The sequence below is a fragment of the Melitaea cinxia genome, chromosome 11 (genome assembly GCF_905220565.1).
Source record: "Melitaea cinxia chromosome 11, ilMelCinx1.1, whole genome shotgun sequence".
NCBI classification, from domain to species: Eukaryota; Metazoa; Arthropoda; class Insecta; order Lepidoptera; family Nymphalidae; genus Melitaea; species Melitaea cinxia.
In genome coordinates this window covers 2,412,959-2,436,890 of record NC_059404.1, presented here as the reverse complement: position 1 = coordinate 2,436,890, position 23,932 = coordinate 2,412,959, and the positions used below count along the sequence as shown (strand labels likewise).

The 23,932-nt window shown below is 36.1% G+C and overlaps 1 protein-coding gene across 1 annotated transcript; it reads left to right on the top strand.

Moving 5' to 3' along the window:
- Positions 1-446: 446 nt before the first annotated feature.
- Positions 447-23,461, top strand: LOC123658121 (cadherin-23-like). Its single transcript, XM_045593588.1, has 33 exons — positions 447-504; positions 855-998; positions 1,606-1,714; positions 2,110-2,257; positions 2,734-2,970; positions 3,202-3,397; positions 4,741-5,039; positions 5,285-5,458; positions 5,653-5,846; positions 6,659-6,776; positions 7,082-7,186; positions 7,498-7,676; positions 8,151-8,329; positions 8,642-8,816; positions 9,265-9,463; positions 9,853-9,994; positions 10,798-10,989; positions 11,562-11,683; positions 12,353-12,589; positions 12,787-12,912; positions 13,545-13,665; positions 14,082-14,179; positions 14,400-14,532; positions 15,177-15,281; positions 16,436-16,605; positions 17,341-17,439; positions 18,339-18,531; positions 19,377-19,486; positions 20,214-20,371; positions 20,900-21,106; positions 21,402-21,566; positions 22,127-22,238; positions 23,203-23,461. The coding sequence occupies exons 1-33, from the start codon at positions 447-449 to the stop codon at positions 23,296-23,298; spliced, it is 5,100 nt and encodes a 1,699-aa protein (XP_045449544.1). The 3' UTR covers positions 23,299-23,461.
- The last annotated feature ends 471 nt before the right edge of the window (positions 23,462-23,932 follow it).

The following is a 23,932-nucleotide window of genomic DNA, read 5'->3' as shown; positions in this document are numbered from 1 at the left end:
AATTATCCAAATCGGTATATCCAGTAGAAAGTTATGCGGTATAGTACAACGTAGGTCGACGAAAAAAGCGTCTAGTAAAAACGCATTATTAGATATAACTCGAAAAGCAGTTGTTTGATCTCAAATAAATTTAAATGGGACCAATTGACACACACTACCTTTCGATTTAAAAAAAAATTGTCGAAATCAGTCCACCCGGTCAAAAGTTCTGATGTAACATACATAAAAAAAAAAAAAAAAAATACAGTCGAATTGAGCACCTCCTCCTTTTTTGGAAGTCGGTTAAAAAATATGTGTATTACGATTACAATGCTTTGAATTCTTGTGTTGTGCCAAAATTAATTTTCCAACATACAACCAATATTGCAAGTTTATTAATGGCAATGGATAGAATATAAATAATTAAATACTTTTTGTTGCAAACTTTTTCAAAGCTATGTATGCACATGAGGGACATTCCAAGGAGGCCAAAACCTGATAACTTACCTGAAATAGATTATGAAGGTAAACATAATAAGTGTTTATTGATGTTTGATTTATGACATAAAACAGCCTGGTTTTCTTTAACATCACCCTTGTTTGATCTTCTCCCAACACACTGCTACTGCGGGTTGACAGATAATTATAAAGTGCACCGAAACAATGATAGTAAAAATAGGGACCAAAGGCCTTCCTAGTTCTCAATGTGTTCGACTCCTCACACGACATTTTTTGTACAGGCCATACAGAAATTTACAGTGGCTAGGCATTTGTCTTTGTATTATATATTTTTGCAGACCCAGAAACAGGATTTAAAATATTACGGCTCAAAACATACAAAATATGTAATCTAATTTATGTTTTCAATAAAACAGGCACATCATGGGCTGACAGACCATTTATCCCAGCACCGGAGAGAGATGACGTGTCCATGGGGGAGTACACTTCAAACGTTCAAATCATTTTTATGCATGAAGAGATTCAAGGAGATGTTCCTATAGCAAAACTAAACTATAGAGGTATACTTAGTAATACGCCATAAATAGTCTGTTATCAAATCCTGACACAGGTAAAACACTTACTTCCGGGGTGAAGTGGCGAATGCTAGCGCGATCCCATCACGCAAGGTGGATAACTGCTTACATGGATAACGCCTTCCCGGTGCCCCCACGCTGGAGGGGTATCCACGAAGATTTTCCCCACGTAAAAAAAATAAGCTAAAACACTTACTTAAAAAGATGTCCCAACAACGGTTTTATATTATGTAATTAGTAGTATTTTAATAACTTCTGGAGAACTTGAACCAATTTTGACAGTATGAGTGAAACAATTAGAAAGCTACAGTCTCCCAAGATAACTGGCTAAATCATTGCCTCGTGACTTATCATACCGGGACGATATCCTCAAATATACCATATACGAATTAACGTCTAATCACAACCAGTATGTGTTTTAGGCTTGTCACCTCTAAAATTATATAATTATAAAAGAGTTTGAGCTAATAAAACAGGTTAATAAAAAAATCTTGAAAATCAATGCATGTTTGAAAAGATATTTTGTTTAAGCAACACTTTTGCACACAAGAACTTTGAGATGATCTTTTTACAACAATTTTTCGCTTTTAAGGATCGGAAACACCAGATATCATCCGTCCTCTCTTGTCTGGATCATTCACAATGCTTGGCCCAGAGCTCAGAAAAGAAAATGACGAGTGGATTCTGTACATCACTCAACGGTAGTGTAAATTAAAAGCATTATTCTTATCTATATTAATATTGTAAAGCTGAATATTTAACCAACCGTGTTTCAATTTTTTTTAATGCATTGTAGGCTTGTCTGCAAAAACTAACTAAATAACACTTAAAATAATACATACATATAAATAAAATCTTAAATATTATAAATACGATGCTGTATAGCGTCTGTCGTTGTTCTTTCCTTTTTGCTTCTAAATGTTTAAGGGACATTTCCTTACTAATCGAGAATTTCGTTTTAATCCTTACTTACCTTCTTATTTCATGCGGATTAAATTTTTCTTTTATCTTAGCGCCTAGTCACTACCCGTTTCAACTGACAATGACTTTAAAAAGGTTTCTTTAAAAAAATTCAATGATCTTAATATAATTTTAGGCAGGACTTTGAAACGCCAAATATGCGTCTTTACATGTTGAGAATTGAGATTCCCGGGGAGAGTGTGCAGGGATCCATTACCTTACAGATCGTCAATATCGATGACAACCCGCCTATAATACACGTTGTAAATTCTTGCGAGGTTCTTGTAAGTAATTACTTCACTACTGATCTTGTAATCTTGTAATCTAGGAATAAAATCTCATTACCACTTAATAGATATCGTTTTGCCTGCCCAGCGTGGTGACTATGGGTAAAACACATGAGTTCAAGCCATTTTTGGGGCGAACTTGTTGGGGCCTATGTCCAGCAGTGGACTGCGATAGGCTGAAGTGATAATGATGAGTGATGAGCTATCGTTCGAAAGTTTATTAAAAGTAAATATCAATTTCACCACGTAAAAATATTAAATGCTTATTACTATTTCACTAATCCTATTCCAAATTTTTAACATTCTTTCGGATAAATATTAAACAGTATAAACTCGTCAGCTCTTGAGGAATATCTAACATTAATAATAACATTACATTTTAAGTCAATTTACTCTAAGTAATTTTAAGTATCTTTCTTACTTTTACATTCGTTTCTAAATTCAGTTAATGTAGAACCGTATTTTGATTGTAGGAGCACGGAGAACCACGTCTCACCGACTGCACTTACGAGGTCTCTGATGAGGACGGTGCGATCAGTATTAATGCTATGACATTTCAAATAGAAAGTGACAGGGATGACGACGAAGTCTTCTACATCAGCCCTCAGATTATACAGGGCCAGTTGTATCGGATGAACATAACCCTAGGTCTTAATAGATCGCTAAACTTTGAAACCAATGCTCTTCATAGTTTTAGAATCACAGCGTTTGTAAGTTATGTTTTAAATGTTTATTATATATTTTATAGTTGTCAGTCTCTAAGCATACAACTTGAGTAAAGATTCAACTTCCGTTTTATTTAATGAGCCTTATGTAAGCACTTTTTAACATAATATTTTAGATACATTTGTCTTAGGTACGAATGTAATTTTAAACAAATAACAAATGTAAACACAACGTAAACGTAACTTGTTGATCGAAAACGTAGAAATTTTCCCTAGGATTCTGAACGCAACAACCATACCGCCCCAGTCATGGTACGAGTACAAAATGTGGACAGTCGTAATCCTCGCTGGCTAAACATATTCGCTGTTCAGCAATTAGACGAGATGACAGAAGCAAACTTCACCATTAGAGCCATAGACGGTGATACTGACCTAAGAAGACCTATTTACTATAGACTTGAAGTTGATGAAGGTAACATTTTTTATCATACGACTAACAAGCATGCGGCCTACCGGATGGTAAGCGATTACCGTAGCTTATAGACTATAGTCTATAGTTAGCAAACGCGTTATTGAACTAGACGCGTTATTGAGCGAGATGGGATCGCGCTAGCATGCACCACCTCGCCCGGTGATTGGCCCGATTGAGAGCAATCGGGCCCTGGCACCTAGAGGAGTGGCACCCACAAAACCTGCTCTCCCGACGTGTGGGGTCTCAAGCCAGCCGAAAGTCTCCCGACCCCCAGCCATCACACTTAAGGGACGCCCAACCAGTCTACCGTCTACGAAATGGGTACACAGGGCCCAGGAGCGTCTCAACTCCAAGCCCAGCAAGTCTTCAGGCCAGGCAAAAGTCCACTCTCCAACGCCGGATCACATCTAGCAATCGAGCAAAGCTCCAGGGAGCCCAGCACGACCCGACGGGCGGGCGAGTGAAAGAGAGACCCACAAGGACTACACAAAACACTAACACCACGACAAACATCTGTATTGCCAATACAAATGTATGTCATGTGCGGGGATCGAATCTGATCCTTCTCCTACATAAGCCTTTCCCAAAGTAGGCGATAACGCCCCCTTGTGGGCTTGTGTTGTGTGGCAGTTTTTTGTGGGTGAGACCCAGAAAAAAATGGTGACGTGTTGTAGAGGCTTGGGGGCGATTTAAATTATCCTTTACATTAGATTTTTTATAAGAATCGATTATGTTTGTTTTATTTTGAATAAAAGATACTCTGTCTAAATACTATAAAGTTGCGTTTCAATAATCATTCTCATTGGCAGGTGTAGCCCGTAAGAATTAACTTGAGACCCTGAGCGCTGCTGTGTACTACCTACTGCGCTCAGGTCTCAAATTAACTCTTGTGGTTATAGTAAAAGTCTCGTTTAGAATTAATGTTTAATCTCCGCTAATATAGCTCGGAACAATTAATTTAATTTAAAGTTATCGTGGTTTTTTAGGTTGGTGAAAAAATGGGGGCACTATAAAATAATTTATTCTCAAAGTAGACAAAATAAGTTTGGGACTCTGTCCTATATCGAGAAAGAGGCCTATGTCCAGCTGTGGAATATTATAGGCTGAAGCGATGCGATGAAGCGATATATACTTACATGTGTTTTTTTATTTTTTAATACACTTACTATTCGTTTCCAAATTTAATATTCTTTTAACATCAACAGGCTATTAAAATATAATAATCAGCAATTGTATTTTTAAACAAAACACACACTAAACTTATTAACTAAACGAAATTATAAATATTTAATAATAAAAGTACAATAAAATATACAATGAAAATGATATAATTTTCTTTGTAGATGACAAAAAATACTTCGACATAACAACAATAGATGATAGTGAGCTTGGTGGAATATTCCACGTGTTTCCAATAGACAGAGATGCCTTAGAACGAGAAGTATTCGAGCTTAAAATTGTGGCTTACAAGTCGGTTGCAAACATCGTGTTTGAGGAAAAAAATGATGTCGTCATCATCATAAGGGACGTGAATAACAAATCTCCGAAGCCACTGTTTGACGTTTACTCCATAGAAATTGATGAAGAAACACCACAGACTTTATACTTTGAGGAAGAGTTTGGATTTCACGATAAAGATACGGTAAATTTTATACACATTCTAAATAAATAAATAACAACGTAAACAACTGCGAAATTAGATAGCGGAGGGCGTAGAACCGTTAGTAGTCTTTTTTATTAAAAAAATTGCTCATTATATCATTACTTGTTCTACAAAAACTGTAAAAAACAAATACTTAAAGAAGCTATCCATACCAAGGTAGAACTATAAAAAGGTAAGGTCAGTCAATACTAAAAGGAACTTCTACGGTGATTTCCTTTCTCCAGGGTGAAAACGCACGGTACAGAGTGCATCTGGAAAGCGTGCATCCTCCTGGCGCAGAAGAAGCTTTTTTTATACAACCCGAGGTTGGCTACCAGCGGCAGACATTTATTATGGGCACTGCCAATCACAGCTTGCTGGATTATGAAGTACATGCGTTCCAAAATATCGAACTAAGGGTAACTTTATAATAATTATTTTTATATTATAGTCAAAAATCAAAAATAGAAAAATAGACAATTACTAAAACATTTGAAATTTTTTAAGTAATTAGAATATCTTTCACTATATAATTGGAAATTGTATATAGAACTACACCAACAAACACTTATTCATTTATAATGATTATTTACTAAAATAAATATATTCTTAGGTAGTCGCTACCGATTTGGACAATCCAAACTTTGTTGAGTTCGCTACCGTGCACATAACATTGAAAAATTGGAACGATGAGGTACCAATATTTACTACCAGCGTTAAAACTGTAACATTCAAGGAAACTGAAGGCAAGGATTTTCATATTGGAACAATGTTAGCTGAAGATAGAGACATAGGCGACACGGTTGTGTAAGTATTCAGACTATTTTACACAATGCTTAATGACAACCCGTTTAACAGTTGATAGTTGCTTTTTGTTTAGTTTTGTTTAATATTTCATTATGGATAGACTTGCACCAGCGCAACGCTTGTAAATATTGACATTTGACGTCAAACTTATCGTGCACTTTGTCCATTTTGTGGCCAATATAATCGTCCTTCAGAGCGGATCATTAGTGATAATACACAAGTTTTTGTCGAAACACTATTAGATCCATAGAAAATTACTGTTTGGTGCATTTTATGGGCTGGTGGAGTCATTGGTCCATATGTCTTTAAAGACGATGTATGACAGTCAGAATGTATCTGTCAATAGTGAACCGTACCTATAGAGACATGATTAGAAACTTTTTCGTACCTCAATTTGCTTCAACCTATAATATCCTTTCCCCATGTAGGAGAAGGAACCGGGACCGACGGTTTAAAGAACTCTCCTAGACACGGTATGGAGATCCACAAGGACTGCACAAACACGTCAAACATCTATATGGCTAATACAAATGTTTGATACGTGCGGAGATCGAACCCGCAACCGCCAACACAACACCCACAAACCAGTGCTGTGACCGTTGTGCCAACGCGTCATCACTCATTACTCACTCGTAACTCAATTAGCTGGCATTAATAATGCTGAAATGTGGTTCCAACAGTCAGTCATAAAACTTTCTAGGCAATATAGCTCGTTTCATTGATATTAAGAATATATTTCTCTGTTTTATTATGATATAAACTTGTGTAACTCTAAAAAACAACCCATAGTTATTTTATATGTTGATTTGCAGACACCGTATAATGGGCATAGCACAGAATATTCTAAACATAAACAACGAAACAGGTGATATCTACGTTGCTGATGACAATGCATTTGATTATCAAAGACAGAATGAGCTACTTGTTCAGGTGAGACAAGAAATGTCACTGAATACCATATACTTTTATATGAGATTATATATCTGCCCATAAAATTGCCGAATTATAGTTAATTTATTTGTTTATTTATACATATTTAAAGACAATTACAGACTGTGAAGCACAGTGGGCGGACTGATGGCTATTCAGCCATTTCTTCCAGACAACCCAAGTGAATGAAGGATAAATGAGACAAGTGAAAAATAATATTCAAACATTTACAGTTGTTTGAATTCTATTGTATGACTGAAAATAATTTCGTTTATTACTCGTATAAATATTTCTAAATTTTTTAGATACAAGCTGAAGATACTTTGGCAATACGCACCACTAATACTGCCACGGCACAGCTCGTGATTCAGTTGGAGGACGTCAACAATGTACCACCTACACTTCGTCTTGTAAGTGATCAAAACAAGAAGGATTGGTTTCAGATACTTTAGATTTTATTAAGTTAGGGCACAGCAGGATGTATCCTGCTCAAATTTTGAGCAAAATTGGTGCAGCTCACACACACAGTCACAGCTGATAATGCTGCTCTCTAATAGTGATGTGTTTTTGTGATGACTAACATGGCCAGAGCACGTAGGGAGGTTCAGAGATAAGCTCGATAGCCGCTTAACATTAGTAGAATTATACGCTTATTAGCTAACACTTATAAAAATACACTTAAATTAATAAAATATACAATTTCATTGTTTCGTTATTACAGCCTCGAGGTAGTCCGCAATTGCAAGAAAATAGTCCGAAAGGTTACCCGGTTACCCAAGAATCACAAGAAATCACAGCAACAGATCCCGATACTACAGCTGACTTGAGCTTCGAAATCATATGGGAAACTTCCTACGCGACCAAACAAGGTCGAGAAGCTGACTCTTCGCTATTTCATGGGTAAGTTTTATTTTTATTTATTTTAATATTCCGCTTTGCAGGATGTGTTTATCCTACTGAAGATTCTGTTAGATCCACTAAAGATAAACATTTTTGTAAGATATTGCAGTGACGTCACTTACCATCTCCGCAACATCGATCGAAGTTCTTGTAATATAAATGCATGTAATTTTTTCTGACAGAAAACTTATTATTACGAAAATAAAATTTATCCTATTCCACTAAGTAAAAATATATCAATGGACCTTTAGGGGGCTTGAGAAACAGAGTGTAAAGTTCCTCATCCACCATTGAAAAGGGATAACACCAACACAACACGCGTCTGGTCGGAGTGGCCTATTGCCCCTAACGATTGCTGTCGGGTTCTTGCAAATATGGTCAATCACTCGCATAACTTTAATATCGCGATGTAGGATACGTCAGTTTTTAGTTGATATGTGGTGAGATAGGTGTCGCTACAGACTTATCTTTCAGGTGCCTCACCATCGAGACGGAGTACCCGGATCCAAATAATCGTCGTTCCGCTGTGGGTCGGCTGTTCGTTAATGAGATCCGTGATCAAGTTACAATCGACTACGAGGAGTATGATGTGCTGTACCTCACCGTACGAGTGGTAGACCGTAACACGGAGATTGGACAAAACTACGATGAATGTACGTATTATATAAAACCTTACTTTTTTTAATGTACTAAAATTGCTCGACTAACGCCTGCCTTGAGCCTTACATTTACCATTTAATGGTCAATATGAACAAGGCACTCTAATTGATATAATCGGTCAAAGGGCATGCTCAAACTGAGTGACAACTAGGAGTCACTATTTACTTAACGCGAATTTTATTCTATTTTTTTGATTCTATTTATTTCATCTTTAGGTACTTTAAAAACTTACTATGTAATTCAAAACTCCGTTTAAGTCTTCCACGGTAGGTAAATCAAAGACTAAAATATTTTTACCTCAACAGTGACATACACTATTACAATAGTGGATATGAACGACAACGCCCCGCAATGGGTCGACGGAACGCTGACCCAAGATTTGAGAGTTCGAGAGAACTCAGCATCTAACACCATAATCGGTTCCATACAAGCTATTGATATTGATGGTCCTCTGTATAACCAAGTGCAGTACACTATACGGTATGTATTCAACGTTGATAGCGTACAAACCATTAACTTTTGTATATCAATGGAATGCCAAGAAAATCTACGGTCTGACGGCCTACGGTCTCTTTCTAAGAAGTTATCATAGCCTATGGATGTTTGCGTTAATGTTCCCGCTATCAATAAAAACTGCCTGGAAATAGTATTGAATTGACGGTAGTCTTCTGTATAACTGGGATGAGCATTGCGGAAAACCGGGATGTTTGACGTGAAAGTGAGTGAGTCTTCTGAAAGGTTGTTTGTTACTTCGAATTTTAAGCAAGAAATTTCCTTCCATGCCCTACGCAAAACCTAGCTTTAATTTTTTTTTATTTATTTCTTTACATTTATAAGAAACTTATTTTAGTTTGTAATTTCGTTAAATTCCACCATATCATCTTGATATCTTCAATAAATTATTTATGGGTGTTTTAATTGCGTCTAGTCCCAAACAAGACACACCAAACAACCTAGTGAAGATCGACTCCCGAACAGGACAGATACAAGTGGACGCAGATGGAGCAATCGATGCTGACGCCCCTAGAGACAACCTCTACTATACTGTGATAGCAAGCGATAAGTGTATCGTAGAAGATGAAAACAACTGTCCACCAGATGAAACCAGCTGGGAAACTTTAGGAAACGTGAGTATAACTAGCTGAGTATATGCTTTGAGTTATGTACTTTTTTAAAGGTATTATTGGCATCAAAAAATTTAAATTTGCAACAGGAGCAGATCGTCTCATCTAAGCTATATAGCGTCAGAACAATTTTAACTCTTTATTTTACTGTTTTATTTCCAATTCGTGACATTATATATGTACATATAATTTAAATTATTATAGCCATATCCATACTCCAACACCGTTTTCGTCCCCTTGTACTAGTCCGTTGATGACCGATGCCTTCAGCCCCAGTCAGCTGTTATTACCTCTATTAAAACATTCGTGTAAACGTCAATACGGCTGATACAGCTCAGGTTGTCTTAATATTCACATAATATATTTACAAATCACTAAACTAAATCTTACAGCTAACTATACGAATAATCGATACAAACAACAAGAACCCTGAAGCTAAGACGGACAGATTCGATACGACGGTGTATATACCTGAAAATGCGAAGACTGGTGATGAAGTAGTCACTATAGTATCGGAAGATCTTGACAGAGATGGTAAACAACTATTTTATATACTTATGTCGAAATGATTAATGTAAATCTAAAATTATTTTGAAATAAATAAGTGGTCGTCCATTAACCACGTGAGACTAGAAAGGGGTTTCAGAAAAATCGCGAAATATTACAAGGAGTTCGTTGGATGGGCTACAATAACATATAACAATAATATATAACGTATATTTATTTTTCGTTGAACGCCCGATTTCTAAGTCGTACAAACAGTCATCAAATACCCTACAAACTTAGTGTCAGTCTAAACATTTTTGCCACGACACTTATATTTCCAAAATTTTATCAACTATCACCAGATGGGGGCTCAAAAAGTTGTTAAAAACATCTAGTGATTAATGGACGACCCCTAATGAATTAGATGTGTATATAACGAATATAAAATTAGTAGAAGACATAAACGTAACAATTAAAACTATTTATTATCTAAAACTTATATGCTAAAATCTATTTACCACTCAGATCGTCTCAGTCGCTTTTTTTATGAAAATACTAATTGTACTCTGCGCGCGTTTCTACGCTTTTTTAATTTTTTATTTTTTTGGTCTCAGAAACCTTTGTGGGCTCATGCACAACACTTTGCTAAAGATCATGACGTGATCAAATGCATAGTTTACGATTCTATGAAGGACCTACAGATAAACATTTATTTTTATATATATAGAATACCGAATTACCATTTGGAAAGTCAACGAGTTTAAATTAAACCTGCAATTGATCAACTTATGACATGACAATAGATTAACATTCATACATCTCTAGACACCTTGAGCATTCAATTCTAACAGAAATCTACAAAACGGTGCGCTACTCGATCAACTACGCGGTGAATCAGCGCCTGCGTAGCTTCTTCTCTGTGGATCTGGACACGGGCCGCGTGTACGTGGACCTTACTGCTGACGAGACTCTCGACCGCGACGGTGACGAGCCCACGCACACGATCTTCCTTACACTCATTGATAACTTTTATTCGGAAGGAGGTTTGTACTATTAACATTACTTATTCACTATTCTTAAAATAGTGAAACAGCGAACTCCTAGGCGCAACTACACGCAAATACTTTTAAAATTATATTAAGTTTAATAAGAGCAACAACTACTGGTGTAGTCATGCGAGTAGTCGCCTAAAACACCAACGATTTGAAAGAAAGAAAAAAAGAAAGGAAGAAAGAAAAAACATTTATTTGATCACACACAAGTTGCGTTTGCGGGTCCGATTCCCGCTCGGGATGGATATTTGTATTTTTACAAATATTTCTTTCCGATTTGGATGTCTGTCCTTGTTGGTCTCCTCACCGTGACTCGGGGAGCACATTAAGCCATCGGTCCCGGTTATTATTATAATTACCTGATAGCGATCGTTACTCATAGTTATAAAACATATCCGCCAACCCGCAGTGGAGCAGTGTGGTGGATTAAGCTCCAATCCTTCTCCTATATGGAGAAATAAGCCTATGCCCAGCAGCGGGATGTTACAGGCTGAATGCAAATGTAACAAAATCTGAAACATAGCAGTTCTATAAACGACTAAATAAAACTTTACTATCTCCAGATGGTAACAGAAATCAGGGCACAACAGAAGTTGAGGTAGTGTTGCTGGATATCAACGATAATGCTCCAGTGTTGCCGTCGAGAAATGAAATATCTTGGTCCATATCAGAAAACATTCAAATGGTAAATTATAATTTGCATTTCGACTTTTGCTATATAATTTTTAGAACATGTAATAAATTAGAAAAAATTTCGAAAATCCGTAATAATTTGACATCAAAAGAATGTAACTTACACTTTCTAGCATTTGTACATATCTATAATTCTATAGTCAATTATAATGTTATGTGCGTTGTTTAAATCATATCGGTCTGGCGTTAAATATTAGGTCGGGGAAAAAGTTTCTTTGTATTGTATATAGAAATCCAAGGTTCACAAAATTTATGTACATTAATTATAAAATATACTCGTATGTACCATTTTATTCGATTACTTGCCGCGTATCATGACCATATCTACATGGTATTAATAGGATTCAATTGGTGTAGAAATTTAGGGACTTCTCATTAAAAAAATCGGGATAAATAGTTTTGACAGTCCTCTCTTGATGTTAACTGTACACTACCTGAAAAATTCTGAAGAGACCGAAACAGATGGCAGTCTAAGTGTGCAAAATCAGGGCTATATGGTGAATTCATTAAGCCTTCCCAGTCAAACTTTCTCAATTTTTGTTAAGTGGACATTGTCGTGACTGTATGTATAATATTTAAAATACATTATTATTTTATCATATTTATTTTATATTATGTAATAAAGTTTAAAAATCAAAAGTAATCTTTTTTTTAAATACAGGGACACAGGCTTTCTCCAAATATTCAGGCAACTGATCGCGATCAACCGAACACGAATAATTCCCGCATTGGTTACGAAATCACAGACCTCATAATCTCTAACAGAGACATCGAAATCCCAAAACTTTTCGAAATAATTCACGTCTTCCCGACCGGGAATAGCTTTGACGTTGCTGGTGAGCTAGAGACTGCTATGGACCTGAGAGGATACTGGGGAACCTACAGCATTACCATTCGAGTGAGTGCTAATAGACAAAAGTAATATATATACTAAACTTTTCATAATTGGTTAGATTTTAAAATTTTAAAACGAGACGTGTTCTGTGCCTGATTTTGATACCTCATTGAAATATGTATTCTTAGTATCTCTCACAAAAGCTTGTAAAAGTTCGTCCATTCTATAATTATATTCTATATTATCTGTATACTTTTTAGGCTCATGATCATGGAGACCCAATTTTAGATTCTGAAGAAACGTATGAAATTATCGTCCAACCGTACAATTTCCATACACCTGTTTTCGTGTTCCCGCGGGACGGTACCACTGTTCGACTTGCAAAGGTAGATAGGTTTAATTTATCCTTACAAGTATCTTAAATAAATAAATAGAATTTCTGTAATAAACATTCTGTCATCAATCATGCATCTTAGGTATTTTAAATTGAATCTGAAAATTATTATTTTCTGATGAAAGGCTAATTAATAAATTAGAGGAGAAAAATAAATGAAAAAGTGAATGGGAAGTATCTTTTAGTTAGAATAAAATATCATGTAATGATAAAATTTTAAAATGAATTTCTTACTTACTATATACCTATATAGATTAAGGTAAAGATATTATATAGACAGACGAAAGTGACGTAGCGTAGCAGCGCATGAAAGGGGGCGGCAAAATCACCACAGTTTATTTTTTTTTGTAAAAAAAAATAAATCTTACCTATCGACAGACGTAAAAGTACATAAGAGAGAAAACGAGATCAAGTCGAGTGCCATCGAAGCGCAATAGTAATTCTACATTCTCAATAGTTGTAATTAGTAAAAACTTTATACAATCGTTACCATAATTTTAGTAAAGGCAAAGGTTTTGGTAGGCCCCGGGCGCCAATAATTTACGCTACGCCACTTACAAACAAATAAAACGTATTCTCAAATTACATAATGTAGCTGGATTGCTTGTGTGTTAATGTCATCAGGAGCGTGCTGTGGTTAATGGTTTCTTGATGCTCGTCAACGGCGATTACTTAGACCTCGTTCAAGCTACGGACGAAGACGGTCTTGAGGCTGGGAGAGTGACTTTCGATATTATTGGAGATGGTGAGTCTACCGTTATATATGTATATAAAATTAATCCTTACTATACACTTACAAATGTTATAAAAAGAGAAAATAAAAATTCAAGAGATAACGCTTGCAGTACATACAGATTTATTGGAAAAGCATTAATATCTCTCATGCAACCTTTTTGTATGAACATTTCTAAATAATCTGCAATTAAAAGTAGAGGTGCAAAAATATGAAACATAATTACGTATGTAGGTACACGCACTATTATATCACACGCACTACTATATCAAGATTATGTACTAAATAACGTTTTTAACGACAAACTATAAACAATAAGTCAAACAAATCAAAGCGAAAGCTTAGGTACAAGATAACTACTTATTGTTTTCTAAAAATTTTAGTAACGTAACTAAATATCTACATTTTTATTTATTTTATTTCATCAGACGCAGCGTCACAATACTTCCACGTCATGGAAGTTTCTGCAAATCAGGGCAGGCTCGCCTTAAGGGAACTCTTCACTGAAAACATTAGGGAGTTTCAGGTACCATTTAAATTATCTAACAACAGTAAATGAAAACCTATCAAAGAAAAAAATCTAAATCTTATAAATGTTGCTAAAACTGTAAAAAACACGCGCTTGGGACGCTTCTGGTGTTGCATGTGTCTATAGGCTACGGAAACCATTTACTATCAGGTGGGCCGTACGCTTGTTTGCTGACTTAGTCATACAAATAAAATGAAATAATGCTGTTGTTTTCTAGATAAATATTCGTGCAACGGATGGCGGTACAGACCCGGGACCACTGTCATCGGCAGTGGTTCTCAATGCGGTGTTCGTACCGACGCAGGGTGAACCGATATTTTCCAATAACGCTGTCACCGTCGGTTTTGTTGGTAAGAAATTTATATATGGAAATGGATATTTATTACGTATTTATGCAGTAGTTTTATTGCTGAACCGTTATTTATATCTTTTTATATAGTAACAGATGGTTTGATATGGTCACATTTTCTTTATCTCTGAATTCCCACAAGACGTTAAATTTCTCATTTATCGAGACATAGTTATACTTTAGTCATTGTCAATTTCAAGCTGTGTGGTTACGGCAGTAAGAATATAGCCACTCGCTCTCTTCGCGTGGGTGTCTTAAGAGGCGACTAAGGGATAACACAGTTCCACTACCATCTTTCAACTTATAAAGCCGACCAATGGTGCGATAAACATCCAACTGCTGGCTTTGAAATGCACAGGTCGAAGACGGGCAGCAGCGTCTTAGGTGCGACTAAGCCAGCCCTGCGGCCCCCACCCACCTGCCCAGCGTGACGACTGACAACACACATGAGTTCACGCCATTTTTGGCGCAAACTTGTGGAGGCCTATGTCCAGCAGTGGACTGCGATAAGCTGAAGTGATGATTGTCAATTTCAATGCCACACCAACCAATAAAAGTTGTCTACTTGAGAATTTTTCATTAAGTTAGACCGTACCGTCCACATATCGTTATGGTTTTTCTTTAAAATTTAATAAATATTTCCAGAAAGTGAAGTAGGCTTGACCGAATCGGTCGAGCTACCACACGCTGAAGACCCGAAAAATTACCGTTGCGAGAACGATTGCCATGATATATTTTACAACATCATTGGTAAGTAATAAGTTACTGTGTCTGTTAGTACAATGTTACGTTTCGGAAGTGCTTTTAAAACCAATTTATATATATATATATATATATATATATATATACATATATATATATATATATATATTGTATTTATTTACCGACTTAAAAATGAGTAGATAGTCAATCGATCAATTCGATTGTACCATTTTATGTGTTACCTCATCAGTTTTTATTAGTTGTACCGATTTTTATGATTATATCTTTAATCGAAAGCTGTGCTTGTCATGTAGTCTCACCTAAATGTGATCGGTAGTGTGTCAAGCTTTATTCCATCTGATGGTAAGCTCTTACCGTAGCCTATAGACGCTTGCAACACTAAAAGCATCGCAAATAATGTAAATTCATATTGTCACCGGGAACCGCCGTTTGTACCTATAATTGTGGTGACACTTAGCAAGATTATAATGTAGGAGAAAATTTAAATATAATGGTTTTCATTTTGTTGATGCAAATTTGAAATAAAATAAATAAATAAATACGTTGATGATCCTACCCAGGAGGCTGTTACAGGTTTTTAACCGACTTCAAAAAAAGGAGGAGGTTACTCAATTCGACCATATATATGTTTTTTTTATGTATGTTCGGGGATAACTCCGTCGTTTATGGATCGATTTCGATAATTCTTTTTTTGTTGGAAAGGAGATATCCCTAGTTTGGTACCATGATAAGGAAACCAGTATCTGATGATGGGATCCCAGAGAAATCGAGTGAAACTCTCGAAAATCCGCATAACTTTTTACTGGGTGTACCGATTTTAAAGGTTTTTAATTTAATCGAAAGCCGATGTTTATCATGTGGTCACATTCAAATTTCATCGAGATCTGATTATAACTTTTGGAGTAATCTTTGATAATGCGTATTTACTTGACTTTTTTGTCTACCTACGTTGTATTACTTGTCGATATAATTGAAGTCGGTTTTTCTTCGTTTGCCTGCAAACACAATTTTGAACAAGACATATCCTTTTCTGCTCTAACTCAATGTAACGATTATTTGTCGATGTACGAACAAGCAATTATTTATAATTCAATTTTCCAAAAACTTTTCTATTTCTAAAAAATTGTCCATTCTAAAATGGCCCAGTTCAATTTATAATTGTATGTTATATTCTATATCAGGTGGCAATGAGGAAGGCTACTTCGCGTTAGACCAAGTTCGCAATGTTCTGTCACTCGCCACGGCCTTAAACCGCACCAGGAACGAAATTCACGTACTGCGAGTGGCTGCTGCCAACATTCGAAACATCGGCAGCGCCCCCGGAGACTCCGTCCTCACTGTAACAGTCAATGTAAGTATTGAATACACAAAGATTTTTTGGGCTAGTAAAGCGTAGTAGAGTCTAGGTGTGATTTTATCTATACATAGGTATAAATAAAATTAAGTTGTATGTCTGTGATTTCGAAATAACTATGTTTTTTTCAAGTGTATATGTTTATTTACACGTTACTAAAACACAAACTAATGGCTTTAAAATTTTTGTCTGTCCGTCTGCTTTTCTGTTTGTCCGGGCTAATCTACGAAACAGCTGAATCAATTGCCGGCATTCCCGTAACATTGGGACTTAAACTCGGATTTACCGCGCCCGCGCACCTACCGTCCAGATAGAAATAAAACGTCTATACTATATAAAACAGAAAACTTTGTTAGTTAGTTTAGTAAATACACTAATCTCAGAAAGTACCTACTTGTTCGAATTGAAACATAATTTTTGTGTTGCGTAGCCCATTTACTGAGGCTATGTGTTACTTTTTTCTCAAATTAACGCGAGTGAAACCGTGGGTACCTAGGTTACTTGGTACTTAGGTTATTTAGTGAAACTTGAAAGTCTAAGTGTGACCTTCTTATCCTTAACAAAAGAATATCCAGCAACAGCAATTAAACCCTGTTGCGTACCATATTTTTATATATTTCAATAGTACATAAGTAACTCTAAAGCTACATTGGATGACCTTATAAGTGTGTAGGTATGTTTATGTGTGAGTGTATGTTGCAGTAAATTGTAAGACAAAACATTTATTTACAGGTCAGAGAAGCGAACCCACGACCATATTTCGAACGACGAGTCTACACAGCTGGTATATCGACCATGGACTCGACTAACAGACAACTGCTTACTGTCCGGGTAAAGTATTGCATCGTAGTATTTATTTTAAGATCAAGTACCACATTTAGACACTATATATAACCAGTAATTTTTTGACAAAACCTTATTTTTTTTTTACAATAATACTAGAGTTGTTCCTATTCAAGCTATCTAAGAATATTTTTATAAACTTTTAAGCTTTCACAGTCGCTATGAACTCTTTTGATTCTACGGAAGAAAATGACGATTGTTATTTTGAAACTCCCGATAATTCAGCGACGTTGTCGACGTCATATAGTCACTGGTGACTTCCTCCGCATGATAATATCCCACGGTTGCGCATAGGCCTCTTTCCCCATGTAGGAGAAGGATCAGAGCTTAATCCACCACGCTGCTCCACTACGGGTTGGCGGATATATTCCTTACTATAAGTAATGATCGCTATCAGGTGTATACGATAACAACCGGGATCGACGGACGGCTTAATGTGCTCTCCGAGGTACTGTTGGGAGACCCAAAAGGACTGCACAAACATCCAGACCACGACAAACATCTGTATGACCAATACAAATGTTTTATGCGGGGATCGAACCCGCAACCGCCAGTGCAACAGCCACAAACCAGTGCTGTGAACGTCGCGTCAACGCGTCGTCTCTCATCCGTCATCCGTCTATCTGTACATTATTATTAATCACGAGATAATTATGTAGATTTAATGACGCTGTATTTCATGCAAAATATTACCAATTTTGTATTATAAATCAGTTTTTTTAAAGAGTAGATAATTGCGGTTTCTTGCCGTTTCCTCTCTGCAGAGTCTACATTCCAAATCGGTGTGACTATTCAAAGATGGTTTTGAAGCCCGTTTAAATAAAATCATTTTTTATTTTAATTGAGATTTTATTGAAGCCTGTAAAAAATGAAATTTTTTCCATCAGGCGACCCACTCAGAGGGTTTGCCCATTACGTACAGTATGGACATGTCATCAATGGTGGTGGACGAGAGTCTGGAGAACGTACGCAACTCGGCGTTCGTGCTGAATAATGAGACGGGCGTGTTGACTCTCAACATGCAGCCCACCGCCAGCATGCACGGCATGTTCGAGTTCAACGTGATCGCCACTGACCCCCGTGAGTTGCTACAACTGAACTAAATTGGTACAAATCTGTCCCATAGTCCAAAAGACAAAAAAGGGTTTCTGCAAACAGTGTCCCCTAAAATTTCGTTTCTACAGAAACGCTTTCTAAAAACTTTATAGAATTGTCAACGTTTTTGATGATGATCAAAAACACCATTTAGATACGTTTCACCAATCGTAAAAAATATATCGCAATAACCTAATTATAAAGAAAATAAATACACCTAATTATAATTGTAATTTTACTAAAACTAACCAAATAAGAAGAGTTTAGATGTACCTAATTACACCCTCAAAATATTTCACATTTTATATAAAAATAGGAAACTGGCCATAGGTAATCTTCTACATTATATCATGAATTTTTTTCTTCTTATTAATTTCATTTTTGCTTGTTTAATTTTTAGTTAGAATACCCCTCTCCTCCCGTGGGTGTCGTGAGGGATAACACAGTTCCACTGCCACCTTGGAACTTAAAAAGCCGATCGATGGCGGGATAACCATCCAACTGCTGGCTCTGAAATACACAGGCCGAAGATGGGCAGCAGCGTCTTCGGTGCGACAAAGCCAGCCCTGCAGTCACCAACGCACCCGCCCAGCGTGGTGACTATGGGCAACACACATGAGTTCACGCCATTTTTGGCGCGAACTTGTGGAGGCCTGTGTCCAGCAGTGGACTGTATTAGGCTGAAGTGATGGTGATGATTGATGAATTACATTTTTGCAATTCTTTAATAATTCTTATAATTTATGTTTATTTTACTTTTGCTCGCTATCCAATGTTAAAGAAAATCATAGGTTTTTAGAAAATGTCTATTAAAAACTTTTCGCTTTCAGACGATGCACAAGATGTTGCTGAAGTTAAAATCTACCTAATTTCCTCCATGAACAGAGTGTACTTCACCTTTGTCAATAGTTTGCAAGAAATTGAAACAAACAGAGACTTCGTAAGTTAGAACTCTTTTTTTCATTTCGTTATTTCTTGTACAAATTGCTTTCTAAAAGTACGTATTATAGGATTTCCAGTCAACTTGATCATTTAAACCAAATATTGGCTATCACACGTATATTAGCATTTATATGAATAAAAAATGTTGCAGGTATCTCGTACAAAGGTTGCTAGTAATAGAATAATTTGATTACTTTACTGTTTAATAGGCTACTTGACTTCTTCTGGACTTTTTAAAAGTCCAGAACAATAAACAGTCAAGTACAAGAACTAACGTACCCACTAAGTTAAAATAATCGTAAGATGCGAATAGGCCTACTTTGTAAACTACAAAGAACAAAATTATGAAATAGCATTAATATTTATTGTTTGGCTCCGATGTAGACGCGTGTTTTTATTAATTGGTATATCGAGGGAAGGTGCACAATCTAATAATGGACAAAAATATAGACAGTGCAAAGATAATTCTAAATTAATGGTACTCAACCTTTTAGTGATAAGGGATCATTTGTCAAAATGTATATATTGCCACGGATCATCATCTGCTATTTTAGTAAAATTTTGAGTACTAAGTTAACCCTAGTAGTAGTAGTAGTAGTTGAACTACTTGTTATAGTCTTGTGGGGCTTATTCGCTCTGCACTTTACATTTGCGGACTACTTCGGTTGCTTTCTCAGACCAATGGTTAAGAACCACTGATCAAAACAGATTGGATTTCTCAACAGATAGCGCAGACGTTTAGCGCGGGCTTCGCGATGACTTGCAACATTGACCAGATCCTACCTTTCACGGATACTGACGGCGTCGTACGCGATGATATGGTGGAGGTGCGCGCGCATTTTATAAGGGATGATATTCCCGTCACCAGTGACGTCATCGAAGAGTGAGTCGACCTAATATTAACTATAATGATAGTGATTTTTTTTTTAATGAACTTCCATACTTTAGGCTATAGCAGTCCACTGCTGGATATAGGCCTCCCCAAGTTTGCGCTGAACATCCACGTGCTTTGAATTGCCCATGCCTTTTTTTATATATATATTTATATTATTATTTATATATTTTTTATATCGATATTTCTCTATTATGTCTAACTATTTTTTTAATAATGAATATTTTAACAAACGTAATGGACCAAACATACTATGCTATGCCCCGCTCAGATTTTAAGAACAAATAGTATCAAAATTTTACTTGACTCATACAGTTTTGTTTAATTTTTTTCCATACTTCAACATTCCAATTATTTCTAATTAGCACAGTTATCGAGGTCATATCATAGAATTCGTAATGCTTTACTTTTCATGTTATTCTTCACGATATTTCCTATCATTTGCCATTTAACAAATGGTGAAATATAAAACGGAACAACGAAAGGCCCTCGACATAGAGTTCATGGTACCATTGACAGACTACGCAGCGATAGCACGCTGCTGCGCGCCATCCAGCGCACGCTGAGCACGGAGCTGCTGTCGCTGCGCGACTTCACGACGCCCGCCAGCCCCGAGGAGCCGGCGAGCGGCGCCCAGCAGGCGGTGTACGCGCTGGCCGCGCTCAGCGCGCTGCTGGCCTTCCTCTGCCTCGTGATGCTCGTCGTCTACATCTTTAGGACTAGGGCGTGAGTGCATTCAAATTTATAATAACTCGAGAACATTGAGCGTCCCGTTTTTTTGTACATGAATATGAAATTTCTCAATTATAATAAGTAGCAATTTTTTTTTTCGTTTGTCGATTTAGAATTGAAGTTCCATTTAACTGGAACTCTTACTTTTCTGTTTTCTTTTTCCTTTTTATATGTATAATAATTAATATAGTTTTCCACTAACGCAGGAATATAACGTATTATAATTATACTTATTATTACTTAAAATCAATGTTGAGCAGCGATTGTCTCAATGTTTTATTTATTTTAGGCTAAACCGTCGACTTCAAGCGCTGTCAATGACTAAGTACGGTTCGCAAGAATCTGGTCTAAACCGACTCGTGTTGAAGGCGCCCGGTACTAACAAGCACGCCATTGAGGGTTCCAATCCGATCTGGAATGAAGCCATTAAAGCCCCAGACTTCGACGCTTATAGGTATTATAGCTTTTATCCCTTTTGCAGTAACATGATACAACAGTAGCATTTGACACAACAGTTGCAATTGAGTACGAATTATATTAAAATATTTCGAAATATTAAAGTATTATAGCAAGACATATATCAAGTTTTTTATCATGATACGTATTCCTAGTTTATACTATCATCAGTAAAAGTATGAAGCATGAAGATGAGTATAGAAAAATTCCACACTTAGAGACTACAAAATGGATTGTACAAAATGGTTTTAAGAAATTTCTAGAACTTTTCCAGACCCTTCAAACCAAGAATGTTCATCCATCTTAGATATATCTATTATCAATTGTTGTATACTATTTCCTCTGTCTCAAACGTCATCTTTTGGAGTTTGTGGACAATTCTCTGTATGTAGCCTCTTTTTCCGACTCGATTTAAAACGAAAGTTATTGATAGGTTTCCATAAAAATGTATTCGGATTAACAGACGTTTGAAAAGTTTTATCCCTAAATATACGTTTCCTTTAAAGAACTACCAGCAATACTTAATATGAATACAAAACATGTTAATAAAATCCACAGTGAACAATCAGATGACTCGGATCTCATCGGTATAGAAGACTTACCGCAGTTCCGCAACGATTACTTCCCTCCAGCTGACAACGATTCCGTTCAAGATATGTTTAACGAAAAAGTAAGTACAGAAACAATGTAATTTTGTCTGCAACTCACCCACTCACTTCAGCCTATCGCAGTCCACTGCTGGACGTAGGCCACCACAAGTTCACGCCAAATATGAAGAAAGAGGACTACTACTAGCTACTAGACTACTACTACAGTACTACTACTAATTATATTTCTTAAACAACAAACATTAACAGAAAGAAGTAACAGCAACATATGTATTCAAAATTATTTAGGTTTCGAATTTGCTCAAATGAAAGCTTTAAAGAAATGATTATTTAAACAAATAATATTCAAGCCCATAAAAAATTACAGTCGTCATTTGTTCACCCTTAGCTGTGGTATTTTTCTTTTAAATTTACTTAGGACCCAAAAAAAAGTATATCCAGTGTTCAGAAAAAAAGGAATTTTCTCTATCGGTTTTTAGGTATACATAATTGTATTTGCTTGCAAACGAAAAAAAAACCTACTTCAATTACATCGACAAGTAATACAACGTAAATAGGCGAAAAAATAATCAAGTATAAATACTTTACTAAAGATTACTCAAAAAGTAGTCATCAGATCTCGAATTCAAATGGGACTAAAAGACAAGTATCAGCTTTCGATTAAAAAAAGAATCATCAAAATCAGTATACAGTGAAAAGTTGTGCGGTATATATAATACAACGTAGGTAAACGATAAAGTAGCCGAGTAAATGCGCATTATTAAATATAACTCGCAAAGTAATCGTTAGATCTCAATTAAAATTAAATGTCCACACGACACGCAGCACCTTTCGATTAAAAAAAAAACATAGAAATTGGTCGACCCAGTCAAAAGTTCTGATACATACAAAAATTAGACGAATTGACGACCCCCTCCTTTTTTGGAGGTCGGTTAATAATACAACTAAATTAAAAACCGATCTTTTTAACTTACAATAACTTCAGTAAAATATTTAATTTATTAATATTATTCAATTTATTTACAGCTCGAGCGGCCAGTAGCAACTCATAATAACAATTTCGGCTTCAATCCAACGCCATTTAGCACGGAGTTCGCCAACAGAGACTTTAGTCGTAAATAAATAAATAAAATATATCACTAGTAAATTCTATATCTTGTAAAATAAATAATTCAGCATTCATGTTTCTCAACATGTTAACGTACATGTATAAATTGTGTATGATATTATATCATTGTAAGTCTTCAATATTTATACTATATAATAAAATTAATACTCCAATTCAGCGGTCGTCGCACTTTTTCGGCCAAGGGCCGCTTAAGGCAATGTAGATATTTGCACACTAAATTGATGTTTGTCGGTTTGTAGTTATATGTATTCGTCCATATTGATATGAATTTGTTACCTACATAATATTAAGGTACTATGACTCTTTTCTCGTGGGTGCTCTAAGAGAATCCTCTCTTTAAAACGATAACAAAGTGGTGAGATAGCCATCGAACAGGAACTGCAATATCAAGTCAATTAACTGGAAACCACTAGAACTATAGAGAAAACCAACAATGAGGTGAAAATGGTGTGTGCACTGAGTTGCAGGCACTTTCCGCCAGCGAAATCAGTAAAGTAGTCAAGTCTCTTTCTCGAAACCTTGGAAACAAAGGGGGTGACATCAATGTCAGCGGCGAATACATTTCTTATCTTCTTTCCGCCGACGATGTCATCATCATTGTGGGGACATTGGGGATAGGTCATATGC